At 46.7% G+C, this 13,499-nt stretch overlaps 1 protein-coding gene across 2 annotated transcripts; it reads left to right on the plus strand.

The window, feature by feature from the left end:
• The first annotated feature begins 1,357 nt into the window (after positions 1-1,357).
• Positions 1,358-7,863, plus strand: si:ch211-63p21.8 (kelch-like protein 33). Of its 2 annotated transcripts, XM_019871127.1 has the most exons (5): positions 1,358-2,816; positions 2,898-3,463; positions 3,564-3,934; positions 4,017-4,187; positions 4,274-7,863. In XM_019871127.1, exons 1-5 carry the CDS (start codon positions 2,072-2,074, stop codon positions 4,791-4,793), a joined length of 2,373 nt encoding a protein of 790 aa, XP_019726686.1. In that variant the 5' UTR covers positions 1,358-2,071; the 3' UTR covers positions 4,794-7,863. The 2 variants fall into 2 exon arrangements, with proteins under 2 accessions (XP_019726686.1, XP_019726685.1); XM_019871126.1 differs by having other exon boundaries at positions 1,358-3,463.
• The last annotated feature ends 5,636 nt before the right edge of the window (positions 7,864-13,499 follow it).

The following is a 13,499-nucleotide window of genomic DNA, read 5'->3' on the forward strand; positions in this document are numbered from 1 at the left end:
TTTTTTTTTTTTGATTCACAGGATCACCCTTCAGTTCCACAGTTTGCAGCCTCACCAAGTTGGAAAGAAAGGAACAGTGATGAGCTTCCTGTAAAGCTGTCTGTAATTATGTGAGAGAAATAAAAAACAAAGTTTCAAGCAGTTGATGAGTTTTACTGAAGCTGCTGTCTCAACTTATTTTTTTCTTTATATGACTGCATTTGTTCTCTTGAGTTAAACAAACCGAGGAAAAAAAGTAAAAACTGCTGCAGTAGGTTGAACGATCTGTTCATTCATTGTGTCCACAGATAGAAACAAGGGGCATACTATTGTATCGGTTCAATGTGGACAACAGTTTTATTTGAAAAACATTTTTCATCATTCGTTTTCTGTTGGTGTTAGCCAATTGAAGGGAAAAAAAACCAACTAAATTTGGTAAACCCATTGTGGCCGCAGCGTAGCCCAGACCAGGGATCGGCAACCCAAAATGTTGAAAGAGCCATATAGGACAAAAAAAAAAAAACAAATGTCTGGAGCCGCAAAAAAATAAAAGCATTCTATAAAATTTACAATGAAGGAAACACATGCTCTATGTATGTAGGAGACTGGACTGTCTCCGAATTGTTTATGTTGTTCATTCCTTTGTTGTGTATTCACAAACGCCCCCATAGAATTTATTTTGTGATTTCCTCGCTTGATATTTTTTGTTTTGGGGCATTATTTTCACTTTTCTTAGTGTCAGTGACGTAATCATTAATTTCCGTTTTTTCGGAGGCTGTCTTTGAACGCCTCTCGAGTCTATTTCAGCTATATTAGCCTACTATCAAAATCTTTTTTCCATTTTCAAACATGTTTTATAAAGCTCCAGGGAGCCACTAGATGTCTCTCAAGAGCCGCACTCGGCTCTGGAGCCGTGTGTTGCCGACCCCCGTCCTAGGTCCAAGGATCGAGCATCCTTCCGGCATTTAATCCTTTGCTCCCCTCCGGCAGGTGATCGGCCTCTCGCAGGGCAGCCAAACGACCGTGGCGGCCGCCCGGGTGGCCCGTCCCAACGTCACCGCCTTCGCCTACTTCAGCAGCGCCGTCAACCCGATTCTGTACGTCTTCGCCGGCAGCTCCCACATCCGCCAGGCCGGCCTCAGCTTCATGGGCAAGCTCTTTGAGGCCACCAACTCGGAGAGCAGGAGCACATCCACCTTCGGCCGCAGCGGACGCACCAGCTCGTCGCGGGACGATGCCTCCGTGCTGCAGACGCTGTCGGTCAAACTGGGGAAGCCGTTCAGAGGCAGGCAGGGAGACAACAACAGCGTGGCCACAAGAGAGACGGACGAACCAGAACTCAAGACTCTGGCAAGTGTTGAGCCGTTAGAATAGCGCATGTGATCCATACTATGATCACTTTCCTTTCCGATTTGACAGACTGTCCTCTTGGTTTTCCTTTCATTGTTAATATACATAAAATTGCACCCACTTCCAACTTTCACCAGAACTTACGGTGCCTTGACAAAGCTCATGTTGCTTCATTTTAAATGACAATGTGAGAGAGGTATTCATTTAAAATTATGTTTATTACTGTTATATCGGTTGTACAGTTGTGGTAGTAATGTACAACTGTATGGCAGAACAGAGAGCCGCTCCAAACCGTAAATTGCGCGATCAAGATCTGTGGCGACAAACAGAAGATTGCATCTGTGGAAACACACTTCCTGTCTGTTTCATCACACGTTGTTTACCAAATCTCGCATGATAGCTTAGGACCAAGTCGGAGGTCGTTTGAGTCATTTTGACATTTAGCAGAAGCTTTGCATGAGAAAACTGATGTTTGGAGAGCGGCAAAAGTACCAAATAAAGTGCTTGCTGGAAAGTGATATGCAACTCTCGACTGTGAATGTGGCGAATGCGAATACATGATTGCTCCAACTTGGTGTGAAAGTGAATCTGAGTGACGGCCACGCTTAGAATAGCATCTTGTTGACGTCCAGCGGGAGTGTGAGCGGACAGCTTTTAGTCTCACAAATAGAGAGAAGAGTGCACGAGGCACACTTTATCTTATTTGATTTTTTTTTTTTAACCTTGCTTGGTTGAAATTCACATGGAGGCGAGCGGGAGTGGCCTGCCAGCGGAATGGGATGAGCAGTGGCGCAGCGAGAAGGAAAGGAGGAAACGAGTACTAGGAGAAGGAAGGGAAGGCGTTGAACAGGACAAGCGTGAGCTCCGAAAAATTGTGGCCTTCAATGACTCGAGATTAGGGCTGACAAGCGAGAGGGCGGAACCATGCGGATCCAAGCTCGAGGAGGACGGAGGGCGCGTCGATGATGTCCGACGCTATCCGAGCGAAAGCTTTCCTGGTGAGATGTTCAAGGTCCTGAAGGAGTTGCTTGAATCGGGTCTCCTCACGGATCTGACGTTGACCACAGAGGATGGGAGCAGCTTCCGCGTTCACTCTTCCATCCTTGCTGCTGTCAGCTCTTTCATTGAGGCGAGGGTCAGGGTAGAAACTCAAACGTGCGAGGTGGCCGCCCACCAGTGGTGTCTGTTTCTAGCTCCAGATGTGGATCATTGTGGGCTACAGGCAGTCGTGGAGTTTGCCTACACCGGGAAGCTTATAGCAACGGGCGACACCCTACCCCAAATTGAGGCAGCGGCTCGCGCGCTCGGAGTTCCGAGATTGTTGGACCTCTGCGACCAAACCGTTGGAGCCAAGGCAGATCTGAGAAAGGAGAAAGCGATCTCTGCTGAAGAGGAAATGAGACGAACCCTTCGTTCCATCGAGCAGCTCTGGGCAGACGGTGTGGGCTGTGACGTCATTTTGGATGTGAACGGAGCTTTGTTCCATGGTTTGTATAATCAGGCTTCTTCTGAAGTGTTGATATTTTGGTTGCGGCTTCCGCTCGGACTTGAACAACCTCGTCTGTCAGTCCATAGGGTGATCCTGGCGGCGAGCAGCGACTACTTCCGAGGCATGTTCACCAGCGGGATGAGGGAGTCTCGTCAAGCTCGCGTTGTCCTTCCTTTAAAAGTCATTCCAGAGATGGCTGCTTTGATTGCCTTCGCCTACCGCGCGTCGCTTCCTGTCAACTGGGACTGCGTCTTTGAGCTCGCCTGCACGGCGCTCCAGTTCCAGTTCCGGTCAGCCGTCTCGCTTTGCCTCCTCTTCATGAAACAGGAAATGGGGGCGGGTTCCTGCCTGGACGTGGCTTCTTTTGCTGAGGCTTATGGGATGTCAGAGCTCCTTGAGGAAGCCAATGATTACGTGCTGAGAAACTTCTTGGAAGTGTCTGCGACTGAGAAGTTTCTGGACCTCCAAGCTGAGAAGCTTCTGGACTTCCTCTGCAGCGATGGTCTCAGCGTGCCATCTGAGCTTGTTGTGTTTCGAGCTTTAGTCTCCTGGCTGGAGGTGGATTCTGAGGAGCGACTGGGGCATGCCTTTAAACTGATGAGAGGAGTTCGCTTTCCACTCATGACCTTTCGAGAGTTCAGGGAGGTGAGTGACTGTCTTCAAGAAAGCATGTTGATGGATTGATTCAAATGGAGTCACACTCACATGACTCACTCCTTCTTCCACTTTGTGGTCTTTGGTCTAGGTCAGGGCCATAAACCTACGCTTAGAAACCAAAGATGTGCAACTTCATGGTGCTGCTTTTAAGGAGTTCGGATCTACCCTCTCAGAGCAGGATCACTGTCGGGTGAGGCGCCCCAAAGACTCCCTACTTCTTGTTGGTGGGGACCAGCTGGACCAGGATGTGGGTCAACGCGTACCAAGCGGCGAAATTTGGTTTGTAAACTCCTTACGCTCCGGCACAGGCCTGGTGAAGGACATCGAGTGGAGGAAGCTGGCCCAGATTCCAGATAGGCCAAAGTTCAGACACGGCGTCGCAACCCTCGGGGGCCGGTTGTTTGTGATCGGCGGATGTCACTTCTATGCCAAGGACGACGTCATGAAATCGACCTACAGGTGAAGGCGGTCGATGGGCGGCTTTTTAGCGCTTCCACGGTGGTGCGTGGTCACTCACGTCTATCTCTTTTTATCATACTAGCTATGAACCCAAGCAAGACCTCTGGAAGAGGTGCGCCGACATGCAGGAATGTCGAAGTAACTTCTCAGTGGTGGTCCACCAAGGTCAGCTTTGTGCCATCGGTGGAGATAAGCAGCTCAACACTAATTTAAACAGCGTGGAGATGTACAACACGGAGGCCGATACCTGGAGGTGCGCTTGAGCGGGAAGCTTATCGCTAGCTTGTAACATTAGCTCGATTTATTTTCCCCTCTCGTGCTGTTCTTGGATTCTTTCAGCTTCGTCCGCCCTCTGAACCATCCACTCAGCGGCCAAGCTGCCACAGTCCTCGATGGAAGGGTGTTTGTCTCCGGAGGTTTTGACCCCCAGTATGTTTGCCTTGCTTCCTTGTTCGTGTATGACCCCGAGGCAGGAAGCGTCCACATGGCAAAAATGACTCAAGACCGAGCCCAGCACTGCATGGAGGCACTTCGAGGTTGCCTTTATGTGGCCGGCGGCGTGTGCAACCTCAGGACGTATTACACGGACCAGCTCACCTGTGAGGTTTACAATCCCGCCGCTGATTGTTGGACGACCCTTGCGCCCCTGCCCGTACCTCATGTGGGCGCAGCCTCGGCCATCTTGGAAGAGAATATCTATCTCCTGGGAGGGTACTGCCAGGAAGACTACAGCGAATCTGGACTGGTCCACAGGTTTAACCAGATCACGCAGCGCTGGGAGAGAATGGGAAAAGTCCCAGCAGCCGTGACTGACATTCGAGCCTGTGTGCTACAACTACCCCAGCACTTGAGATGGTAGCTTGAAGGACTGAAATGTCACTTCTGGATTGTCTTTCTTCCCACCGCACTGATAAAACAATTACAAAATAAAATCCATTGAAGCTTGCAAAGCAGGCTCAGTGAACAGAACGAAACCACGGCGACATAAAGAAAACACAGACTTTCATATGAATAGAGGAACAATTGACCCTGCCCCCCTCTTCCCCACGGTTGAAGCCGGAGGACAGCCATTTTACGTTGCCAATGGTACTGACATGGGTTTTGCTTTCATTTCATTGTTGACGGTTGTGACAACATGATGCAGACAAATCTTTGAGTAGCACCTGGAAGATATACCTTATAAGAGAATATTTATAATAGATTCTTATCGATGAAATGTGCATGCAGCGCCTCTCCTGGACTTAAGTGGTATTTCTGCCATAGAGACAAAAAAAAACCCCAAAAAACAAGTGAAAATGCTGCGGAGAAATCAATGCCTTCATTCAAGTTAGGCGCGCTTAGTCAGAGGCAATATCAGATGGCCACTTTTCACTTTTCTCTACTGCGACTAAGTAGCATTATGAACACTTTCATGCACCTTGTAACCATGATAAGCGTTCTACTGGAGTGATCGCTGTCCCTGAAGGGCTTAATCATATACTGTATAGTAGATTGAAGTCGGAGAACCTGCTGAACAAAGTGAACCGTCTCGGGTAACAGGACAAAGGCGCACGAGTTTTATATGTTTCTTCCTGTACATTGTGTTCATCATTTTATTTTAGAAAGACACAAAGAGACAAAAAGGAACTCGATCTGCTGATACTGGCCAGCGGTGAGACCATAGTATCACCATGTGTTTTGTTATTCTTCCTTCCACCAGGTGCACCCTGCTTCGTCATCATCACTCGACTCTTCCTCCTCCTCCTCCTCATCCTGATCCACTTCTTCCTCATGGCTTTTCCGTAACACGGTGGCCATCGTCTCATCTGCCCCAACTTCTTCTCCCTTTCTGAAAGCGCCCAATGTTTCATTTTGCCACTTTCTGCCATCTTGCGGTCGTCTGAAAACATGCTCCTCGTGGCATACACGTTTCTTGTCATCTTCTCCCGTCCTTCCCGAGCTTCTCCGCTCCAGCTCCTTTTGACTTTTCCCATTCTGCAGTGGACGGTCGCCTTTTCCCAGGTTCTCGTGGACAGGAAGCCGTTCATCCTCCGTCGCCTCAACTTCCTCCCTCATTTCTTTGTCATCCTCATTTTCTCCTCCTGCCTCCTTTTCCTCCTCATTTTCATCAACAATCTCCCTGCTAGCTCCCATCACTTCATTGACTTTCACCTCCTCCTTCTCCTCCATGTCCTCCACCTCCTTGTTTTCAGCTCCCATCTCTTCATCCTTCGCAGCCCGTTTCTCTTCATCCACCCAATTATTGTCCACCTCGTCATGCTTCGCTTGCACTCCAGTGTCCTCCTCGATCACGTCCACCCTCGCCCAGCGCCTCACCCTCTGCTCCACCTCCATTGCTCCCAATCCGGCCGCAGCTGTGGAATCGCCACCTCCATGGAGCTCAGTCAGACTCCAAACATCAACCTGTCGCAAAGTCTTCCCCAAATTTCTACCCCGTCCCGTTCTGGTTTCATTCGAGAGTCCACCGCCTCGCTCTCCTTGCTCTCCTCTCAAGTGCACGTCATCGTCTCAGTGAACAAACATGTTGCTATATTGAGGGCACGACTGTGCAACGGCAGCTAATTAGAACTCCGGCTTGTCTGAGGTGCTAATGTTACTCGTGGCACTTCACGTCGGAGCTTATTGCACTGCAGCTTTTATATCCAAACTCATTTGACCCACTTAAAGTGAGTCACTGAGACTTAGGGACATTTGGTTCCTAACCAAAATTCTCTCCCTTCTTGTTGGGCATGTTGATCCCCAACCATATGACTGCAGGATCTTTATTCATCGTGCAGAGGGGGGGCCAAGGTGGGGTTCACATTGCTCCTGTGCATTCAAACACTGCGGAATCTAGGTCAAGGATCGAGAGGCGCGTGGAAGCCCCGCAAGGCCAGGCAACACATTTACACCTGTTGTTGTGGTGTGTATGCTTTAATAGGAAGCTAACAGCTGGCTAGCTCAGGCATTTTACGTACGGATGCTAATAGCTCACCAGAAGCTCGTAAATTCATTTTGTGCTCACGTGAATGTGGTCCGGTCCATTTCTTGTCAATGAGTTGAGAGCCCATACGACAATCTGCTCACAGCACCTTCACGGGGCTTTAAGTTCCCGTTTGGGCTCCACAATAACAAGATCGCAATACGGCAACTGTTGCTGCTGTGCACTTGGTTTGCCACTCAAAATTCTCAGTCCGTGTATACTGTATGTATTTTATATACGATTGCTGCAAAGACACACGCAGCGGAGTCTGAAATGTAACCGAGTCAAGACGGCAGGGTTTGAAGGGGTTCATCACCGGGGAAGGTTGTTAACACCCTCGCAGCTCTGAAGGCCACATGTTTGTCAACTAGAAGACTGGCGGCGGTTCCGATCTGTCACTGTGACGCTCTGGAAATAGATTCACTGGTCACTTCATTAGGAATATAGACACTGTCTAATTTGATCTGATGCTCGGATAATTATGTTGATTGTTGTGAAGTCATTACCACGTGATGTCAAATTTTAAAAAAGTCATTTTATTGAAACTCTGTGGACCCGTCGAAACACTTAAAATGAGGATTAAAATCACAGTTTTCCCAACAACCGATTTTTTTTTTCAGCAGGCGTTATTAAATCGTTTCAAGCTACGAGTATACACGATGGGAGAAAAAAAAAGTTCTAAGATGGCGCGCATCTCCTGCTATTGCTTTTTAAATCGGGTCTGGTTGCGCTTCCTGAAGAGGATGATGGGTGGAGCTGAGATGGTGACAAGGACATCAAGGGGGCGTTTCTCAGCGCGGCGCCAAGTCACACAGTCGAAACCGAGGAGTTGCATAGTCGTCATTGTTGGGAGTGCGCATCTATTTTGAAGTCAAGGTGAGGCGGCTCTGATCAAAATCGTCAACCGGGACACATGAAGGTTCTGATGTTTGACTTGGACACGCACAAAAAAAAAAAAAAAAAAAAAGTTTCATGTTTGTGCTTGATCCCATCGGACTCTTCGCTCGGCTTGTCAGGTTCTGACCCACGGGAGCAGGAAGGACGCGATGGCGGCAGCGAGGGCGAGCAAGAGGACAACTAGCGGGGGCGCAAGGGGCGGCGCCCACCCGCACGTGTGAGCTTCCGGGCCCGCTTCCGTCTGCGTGTCCGCACCGTTTCTGGAGATGACGAGCGGCCTCACCTGAGAGATGCTCTCCTGCGCAGACGTCACAAGAAGTGAGGATTGCAGCCATTGTGATGGAACACTTTCGAGCTTCAGTTTATTTTTAAAAGTATTACTTTGACGCCATCTTGTGGCATCCTGCTGCTGGGGAACTACTTTGTGTTCAAGTGACTGGACATGCTTCGTTTAGACCAGGGGTGTCCCATCAAGCATTTTATAGACGTCTCCCTCCTCTAACCCACCTGATTCAAATGATCAGGATTGTTATCAATTTTCTCAGAGCTTGCTGATGAACTGATAATTTGAATCAGATCTGCCAGAGGGGGGAGAAGTGTATGTAATATGCTGGATGGGGTCCCTCAAGGACCAGGGTTGGGCACCCCTGATTTCGACAAAGGTAGGCTTTTTGCCACCACCTTGTGGCGTCTCGTGTTGACGAGCTATGTCGAGGTAAGTTGAGGACTTTCATGCTGCTATCGTGTGGCATTTTAGCATCAAGGAACTGTGTTGAAGTGAGTTGGGGAGTTTCCATTTGACGAAAAATCATTCTTTGCCACCCTCTTGTCATCTTGGTGTCAAGGAATTATGTAGGAGTGAGTTGAGGGCTTTCATTTGGAGGAAAAATAGTCATTATCTGGTAGCATGTTAGCGTCAATGTTGAAATAGATGGAGTTTCATTTACACAAAAATGTCAAAATAAACTTTTTTAGGGTGCGATGTCAGTTACTGCGGGATTTTCTCTATTTGCGGCAGGAACTCAATGCAATATAGGCTGAATCTGCAATCCGACCTCTTTGGAAAGGCAATAAATTGTTCAAGCTGTTTGGCTGTAAATGACTTGTCTCGGGTATTCTCTGTCACAAGTCTCAATTCCAGGTCCAGAAAGAAAAAACCTTGCCACAGTTTGGCTTTCGCCACAGGTGCTTCTGTCAGATGGGTAGAAGTCAAACGATAGCAAGGTTTTTCCTTTCTGGACCTGGATTTGCCCTCTATGTTCACTGTATTAACAGTGAGTCATTTCAACCAAATTATCCATGTAAGACTTACTTCAAGGATGGTCCGGCTGCGCATCCTGTCCGGACTGAGCCGCAGGTTCCACCGATGTGAAGTGTGAGAGAGGCCGCCATCGTCTTCGCTCTCCGTGGTATCCTGCCGAGCCAGACGCTGCCGTTTGCGGCGCCGTGAGCTGATTCGCTGGAGCGAGCCGGGCTCTTGGAGCCTAGAGGTAAGATGTTATCGGAAAGCAGTCAGGTCACAGCTGGCAATCTCTGGTGGAGCCGACGGGTGTGAGCGGCACCACCTGCAGTCGGCGTCCTCGATGTCAGCGTCTGCGTCGCTTTCTCCCTGAGGGTCGGACAGCACGCACTCCTCCTGTGTATGTGGGGAAGTTAACGTTAACTTTGGCGCTACTACAGGGAAACTACGAGATCTGATTCACAACGATATCAAATCAAGTGTTTTGTGCTTTTGATGTGTTTCGAGGGTACCTCGGTTCCGTATCCCTCGGAATAACGGGTCATGGTGACTTGAGCTGAGTTCACCTGGTCCTGCCAAACACACAAGGAAAAAATATAGGACATGCAAAAATGTTTAATTCTAATAGTCAATAATCTTATAGTTTATATACCATGTGACCTCCTAAATTTAACGCGTGTCTTCAGGCTCTAAGGTCGTTAACCCAATAGCATAATTGCCTAAGTAATGGTGTGATCCGTGAGCCGTCTCTTGTGATATCCATAAGAATCACTGCATAAATACGATTCAGCTGTATTTAATAGTACTAATATTAATAGTGTTTTAAGTTAATAACATTTACATTGATTATCAAAGACCGGTTTAGGTTTAAACATTTAATTAAATACCATTTGGATTTCAAATATATGTACGGTACAGTTAATGTAGCTAATGTAGCTAATGTTCAAACGGTGCACAATGTTAAGAGTGGTTTACAATTCAAGCAAAAACACTTTTTCGTAGGAGACCTCGTGTCTCGATTTTTTTCTAATGTTGGTCCATTAAGGTGGTACTTGGAGAGAAAATATTTTTAGATGGTATGGTGTAAAAACGTTCGAGATCGACTGGCTCATTAAACTTACTGGCACAATATCACTTAAAAAATACCAGTGCGCTTGCTCAATAAAAAAAAACGAACACACAAACAAACTGAGAAGGTTACAACTGATGAACAGAAAGAAACTACTCGGTTCGGGGTAAATCGAGGCAACCACGAATTATTTGTGGTTGTTTTTTTTTTTCTTGTTTTCCGAAAACGTTCAAATATGAATTAGGCAGCAATGCGATTGGGGTAACGACATGTCTCCTCCTGTCGGTAACGTGTGTCCTGATGTCGTTTACGTGCCGCACTCGCGTTACGTAACAGGCAACTTTTCACATCAGGACCAGACGCCGAATGATGGCGCAAACGTTACAAAGTCCCATTTAGCACAAAACAGACCGCATTTCTCTACTTTCACACGAGCCGAAAATCCCGAAAGGGAATCATTTGACGCGGTCACAATTTAAATAAAAAATGTAGTCATGAATCTTACCTCGAAGACATGTGGAACACGGAATACGACTTAAACCCTAAATGGAGTCTGGTGCTTGGATTCTAAACGTACGCACGCGACGATGTTTGACATTGTCGCAAATCCCTCGTGACGTCACTCGTAGAGATGATTGACAGCTCAGGCCACGGGGATATCAGCGTGATACAGGGCGGAAGTGCGTAAGAGAATCAATGTATTTCAAAATAAACTGCATGGCGGACGCTCATGTCAGAAATGTATTTTATTAACGTGATGGAGTCCGTCGTTTAGATTCTAAACCTCATTGGCGAAGCGAAATCAATCTTTTCTAAAGTTTAGAAAAAGCAGACACGCCAAATTCAGAAACGTATGTCCGCTATGAAAAAGCTCCACGGGTTGTTTCATGTATTCAGTCAAGCTCTCAACATTCAGTAAACTTTGTACAACCGCTTAAAAGCACTTTGGTTAAAAAGGTCAAATAACTTTTAATTTGGACTGAATTTCTCTTGAGAGTTCCTAATAAAAGAAGGCAAAGTGTATGAAGGGAGGCTACATGACAGAAGGCGCAACGGTGGTGTCATATGGGGTGTATTGACGCGCATTGATTGCCAAACCCTTCAAATAAATTACTATGCTCTGAGAGCAGGAACAGTTGGATCAGTTGGGTTGGTGACAAGGAGTCATGTGACACAAACCTCATAGCTGAACCAAAATCGCTCGTGCCACATCAGCCTTATGCTTTCTAAACTTTTCTATTTCTAATTCTTTTTATTTTTGACGTTACAGGAAAAACCTGTTGCTGAACCTAACCCATAATTAATTAATATTACTGAAAATGTTACCGTATTGCATTATTATTATTATTATTAGTAGTAGTAGTAGTAGTAGTAATAATATCGACAAGTGCACCTCTTCAGCCTGACATTTACTCTCACGTCATCTCATGGGGGCACAGAGAACAGCAACATATTGGACACCAGCAGCTGTCAATCAAGTGACAAATAAAACAATCGTTCCTTGAGTTAGTACCTCAACTTTTTTCCCGATTACTATCTGTTACTTGATTTTGCATGTGTGCGTTATCGTGCTGCAAGCCAAAATATGACATTAGATTATGTTTTGATAAAATGCAGTCCTGTATTTCGTCCTTAAAAACAGAACAAAAAAATGTGCTGCTTTTGGCATTAAGAGTACATGATGCATAAAGAAATCCAATTGGTAAGTGCAAAATAGGGAATTTTTCCTTTTTTTTTGGAATGCAGTTGGTAGCACTAATCTCCAATGGTTGGTTCCATAAGGCAGCAGCTCGTCAGAGCGTTTTGTTGTGTCACTGCATGAATATTCATGAGTGCAGCTTCCATCTTTGGAAAGGAGGTTATTGGCAAGTGTAAATGATTCATGCGGCTCAGCAGGGCGGTGGGCGGAGGGGCTTGTGGGGGATTTTAAGTAACAGAATTGAAGGAGATAAATGCGACGTCACGGGCTCACGGGCGCTTAAAGTAGGTCAGCCGTCAAGTTGTGATGTCACACTGGAATCAGCCGGTGACCACGAACAGCCCCCTCCTATTTTTCTTCTCTCTTTCTTAGAAGGAAAAAAAAAAGATTGTCCAACGTCCTACGGCCTTTTTTATCTGAAGCTGTCTCTGCAATCAAGTTCCTTAGCTTCTGCTTACACCAGTCACATGGAGAGCTGCACTAAGTCTATAGACTTCATCATCTCTGAGAAGAACTCCTTTCTTGTCTATAGACCCGGCTCCCCCAATAAAAAAAAAAAAAACACCCCAAGACCCATAGCCCCCCCCCCGCCCCCTGCGTAGTGCTAAAAGAGGACGGTGATGCAAAGTTATGGTGAAGCTATTTTTGATTTCAGTTGCAGCATCAAACAATCCCACTGGGTCCTCAATGCGTGTAAGTGTTTGTGTGTGTGTGTGTGTGTGTGTGTGTGTGTGTGTGTGTGTGTGTGTGTGCGTGTGTGTGCGTGTGTGTGCGTGTGTGCGTGCGTGCGTGTGTGTGTGTATGGACAGGAGGGGGCGCGTATTTTTTTAATCCGAACCAGAGGTTTATTAGAGTAATGCCAACGCTGCATGGGAAGTGAGGCGAAACAAATGCACCCTCGCGGCTTATTGACCCATCAGGCGAAAAGACTCATGTGAGTGTCTCCTGTCAACATATGCTAGCATCAATTAGTTTAGGGCCTTGTCTGATTATTGTGGCACTTGGCTCGTTGCCATGATAACATCAGTGGATTTTATTTCACCTTGCTAAAGTCCAATTAATCCTTGGCTGAAACCTTGCAAATGCGCAGACGCTGGAGATGGGAAGCGGCAGCAGCGTGGTTATATTGTCGTTTGACGCCTGATAAAGCAAATGTCAACTTTCTGAACTAAACCCACCATTTTTTGTTTCACTTCAGAAGAAATTGTGCCACTCCTTCTTGGTGTGTGCACCTTGGCCACCTGGGGGCAGTATACAACAGATATAGAGACCCCCCCCAAAGAAGAGTTTCACAACTGACTCAGTACAGTGCAGGCTAATATTATCATCATGATTATTATTATTTACAAAAGGTAAAGAATATAAACATAGAGGCTAACTAGGTACCACTAAGACACAATGTTTGACACTGTGTGCTGATCCCATGTGTTTACACAAGGTCAACTCTCAGGCACACGCGTGAATGGTGTGCGACACACTCGAGGTGTGTCGTGTTGGGTTGTGTGTGGGTTACGTCACTCGAGGACTCGTTAATCTGTCCGAGCGGGACAGCTGGCAGCTTGCGTCCAGCAATGTCCAACACGGTTGACATGTGTACATGCTTATGTTATATTATGGATTTATTTACGCACACAGATTTCATTTGGTTTCAGAGTGGAAGCTGGGGTTAATGTGTATATATATATATATATATATATA

This window comes from Hippocampus comes, unplaced genomic scaffold, assembly GCF_001891065.2.
Source record: "Hippocampus comes isolate QL1 unplaced genomic scaffold, H_comes_QL1_v1.1 scaffold83, whole genome shotgun sequence".
NCBI lineage: Eukaryota > Metazoa > Chordata > Actinopteri > Syngnathiformes > Syngnathidae > Hippocampus > Hippocampus comes.

What these genes read in the sequence shown, in the direction of transcription:
- si:ch211-63p21.8 (XM_019871126.1), top strand. Translation starts at nt 2,072, where the DNA reads ATGGAGGCGAGCGGGAGTGGCCTGCCAGCGGAATGGGATGAGCAGTGG. An exon ending in CCTTTCGAGAGTTCAGGGAG is followed by an intron (nt 3,464 to 3,563) that starts GTGAGTGACTGT and finishes TCTTTGGTCTAG; the next exon opens with GTCAGGGCCATAAACCTACG. An exon ending in ACGGAGGCCGATACCTGGAG is followed by an intron (nt 4,188 to 4,273) that starts GTGCGCTTGAGC and finishes GGATTCTTTCAG; the next exon opens with CTTCGTCCGCCCTCTGAACC.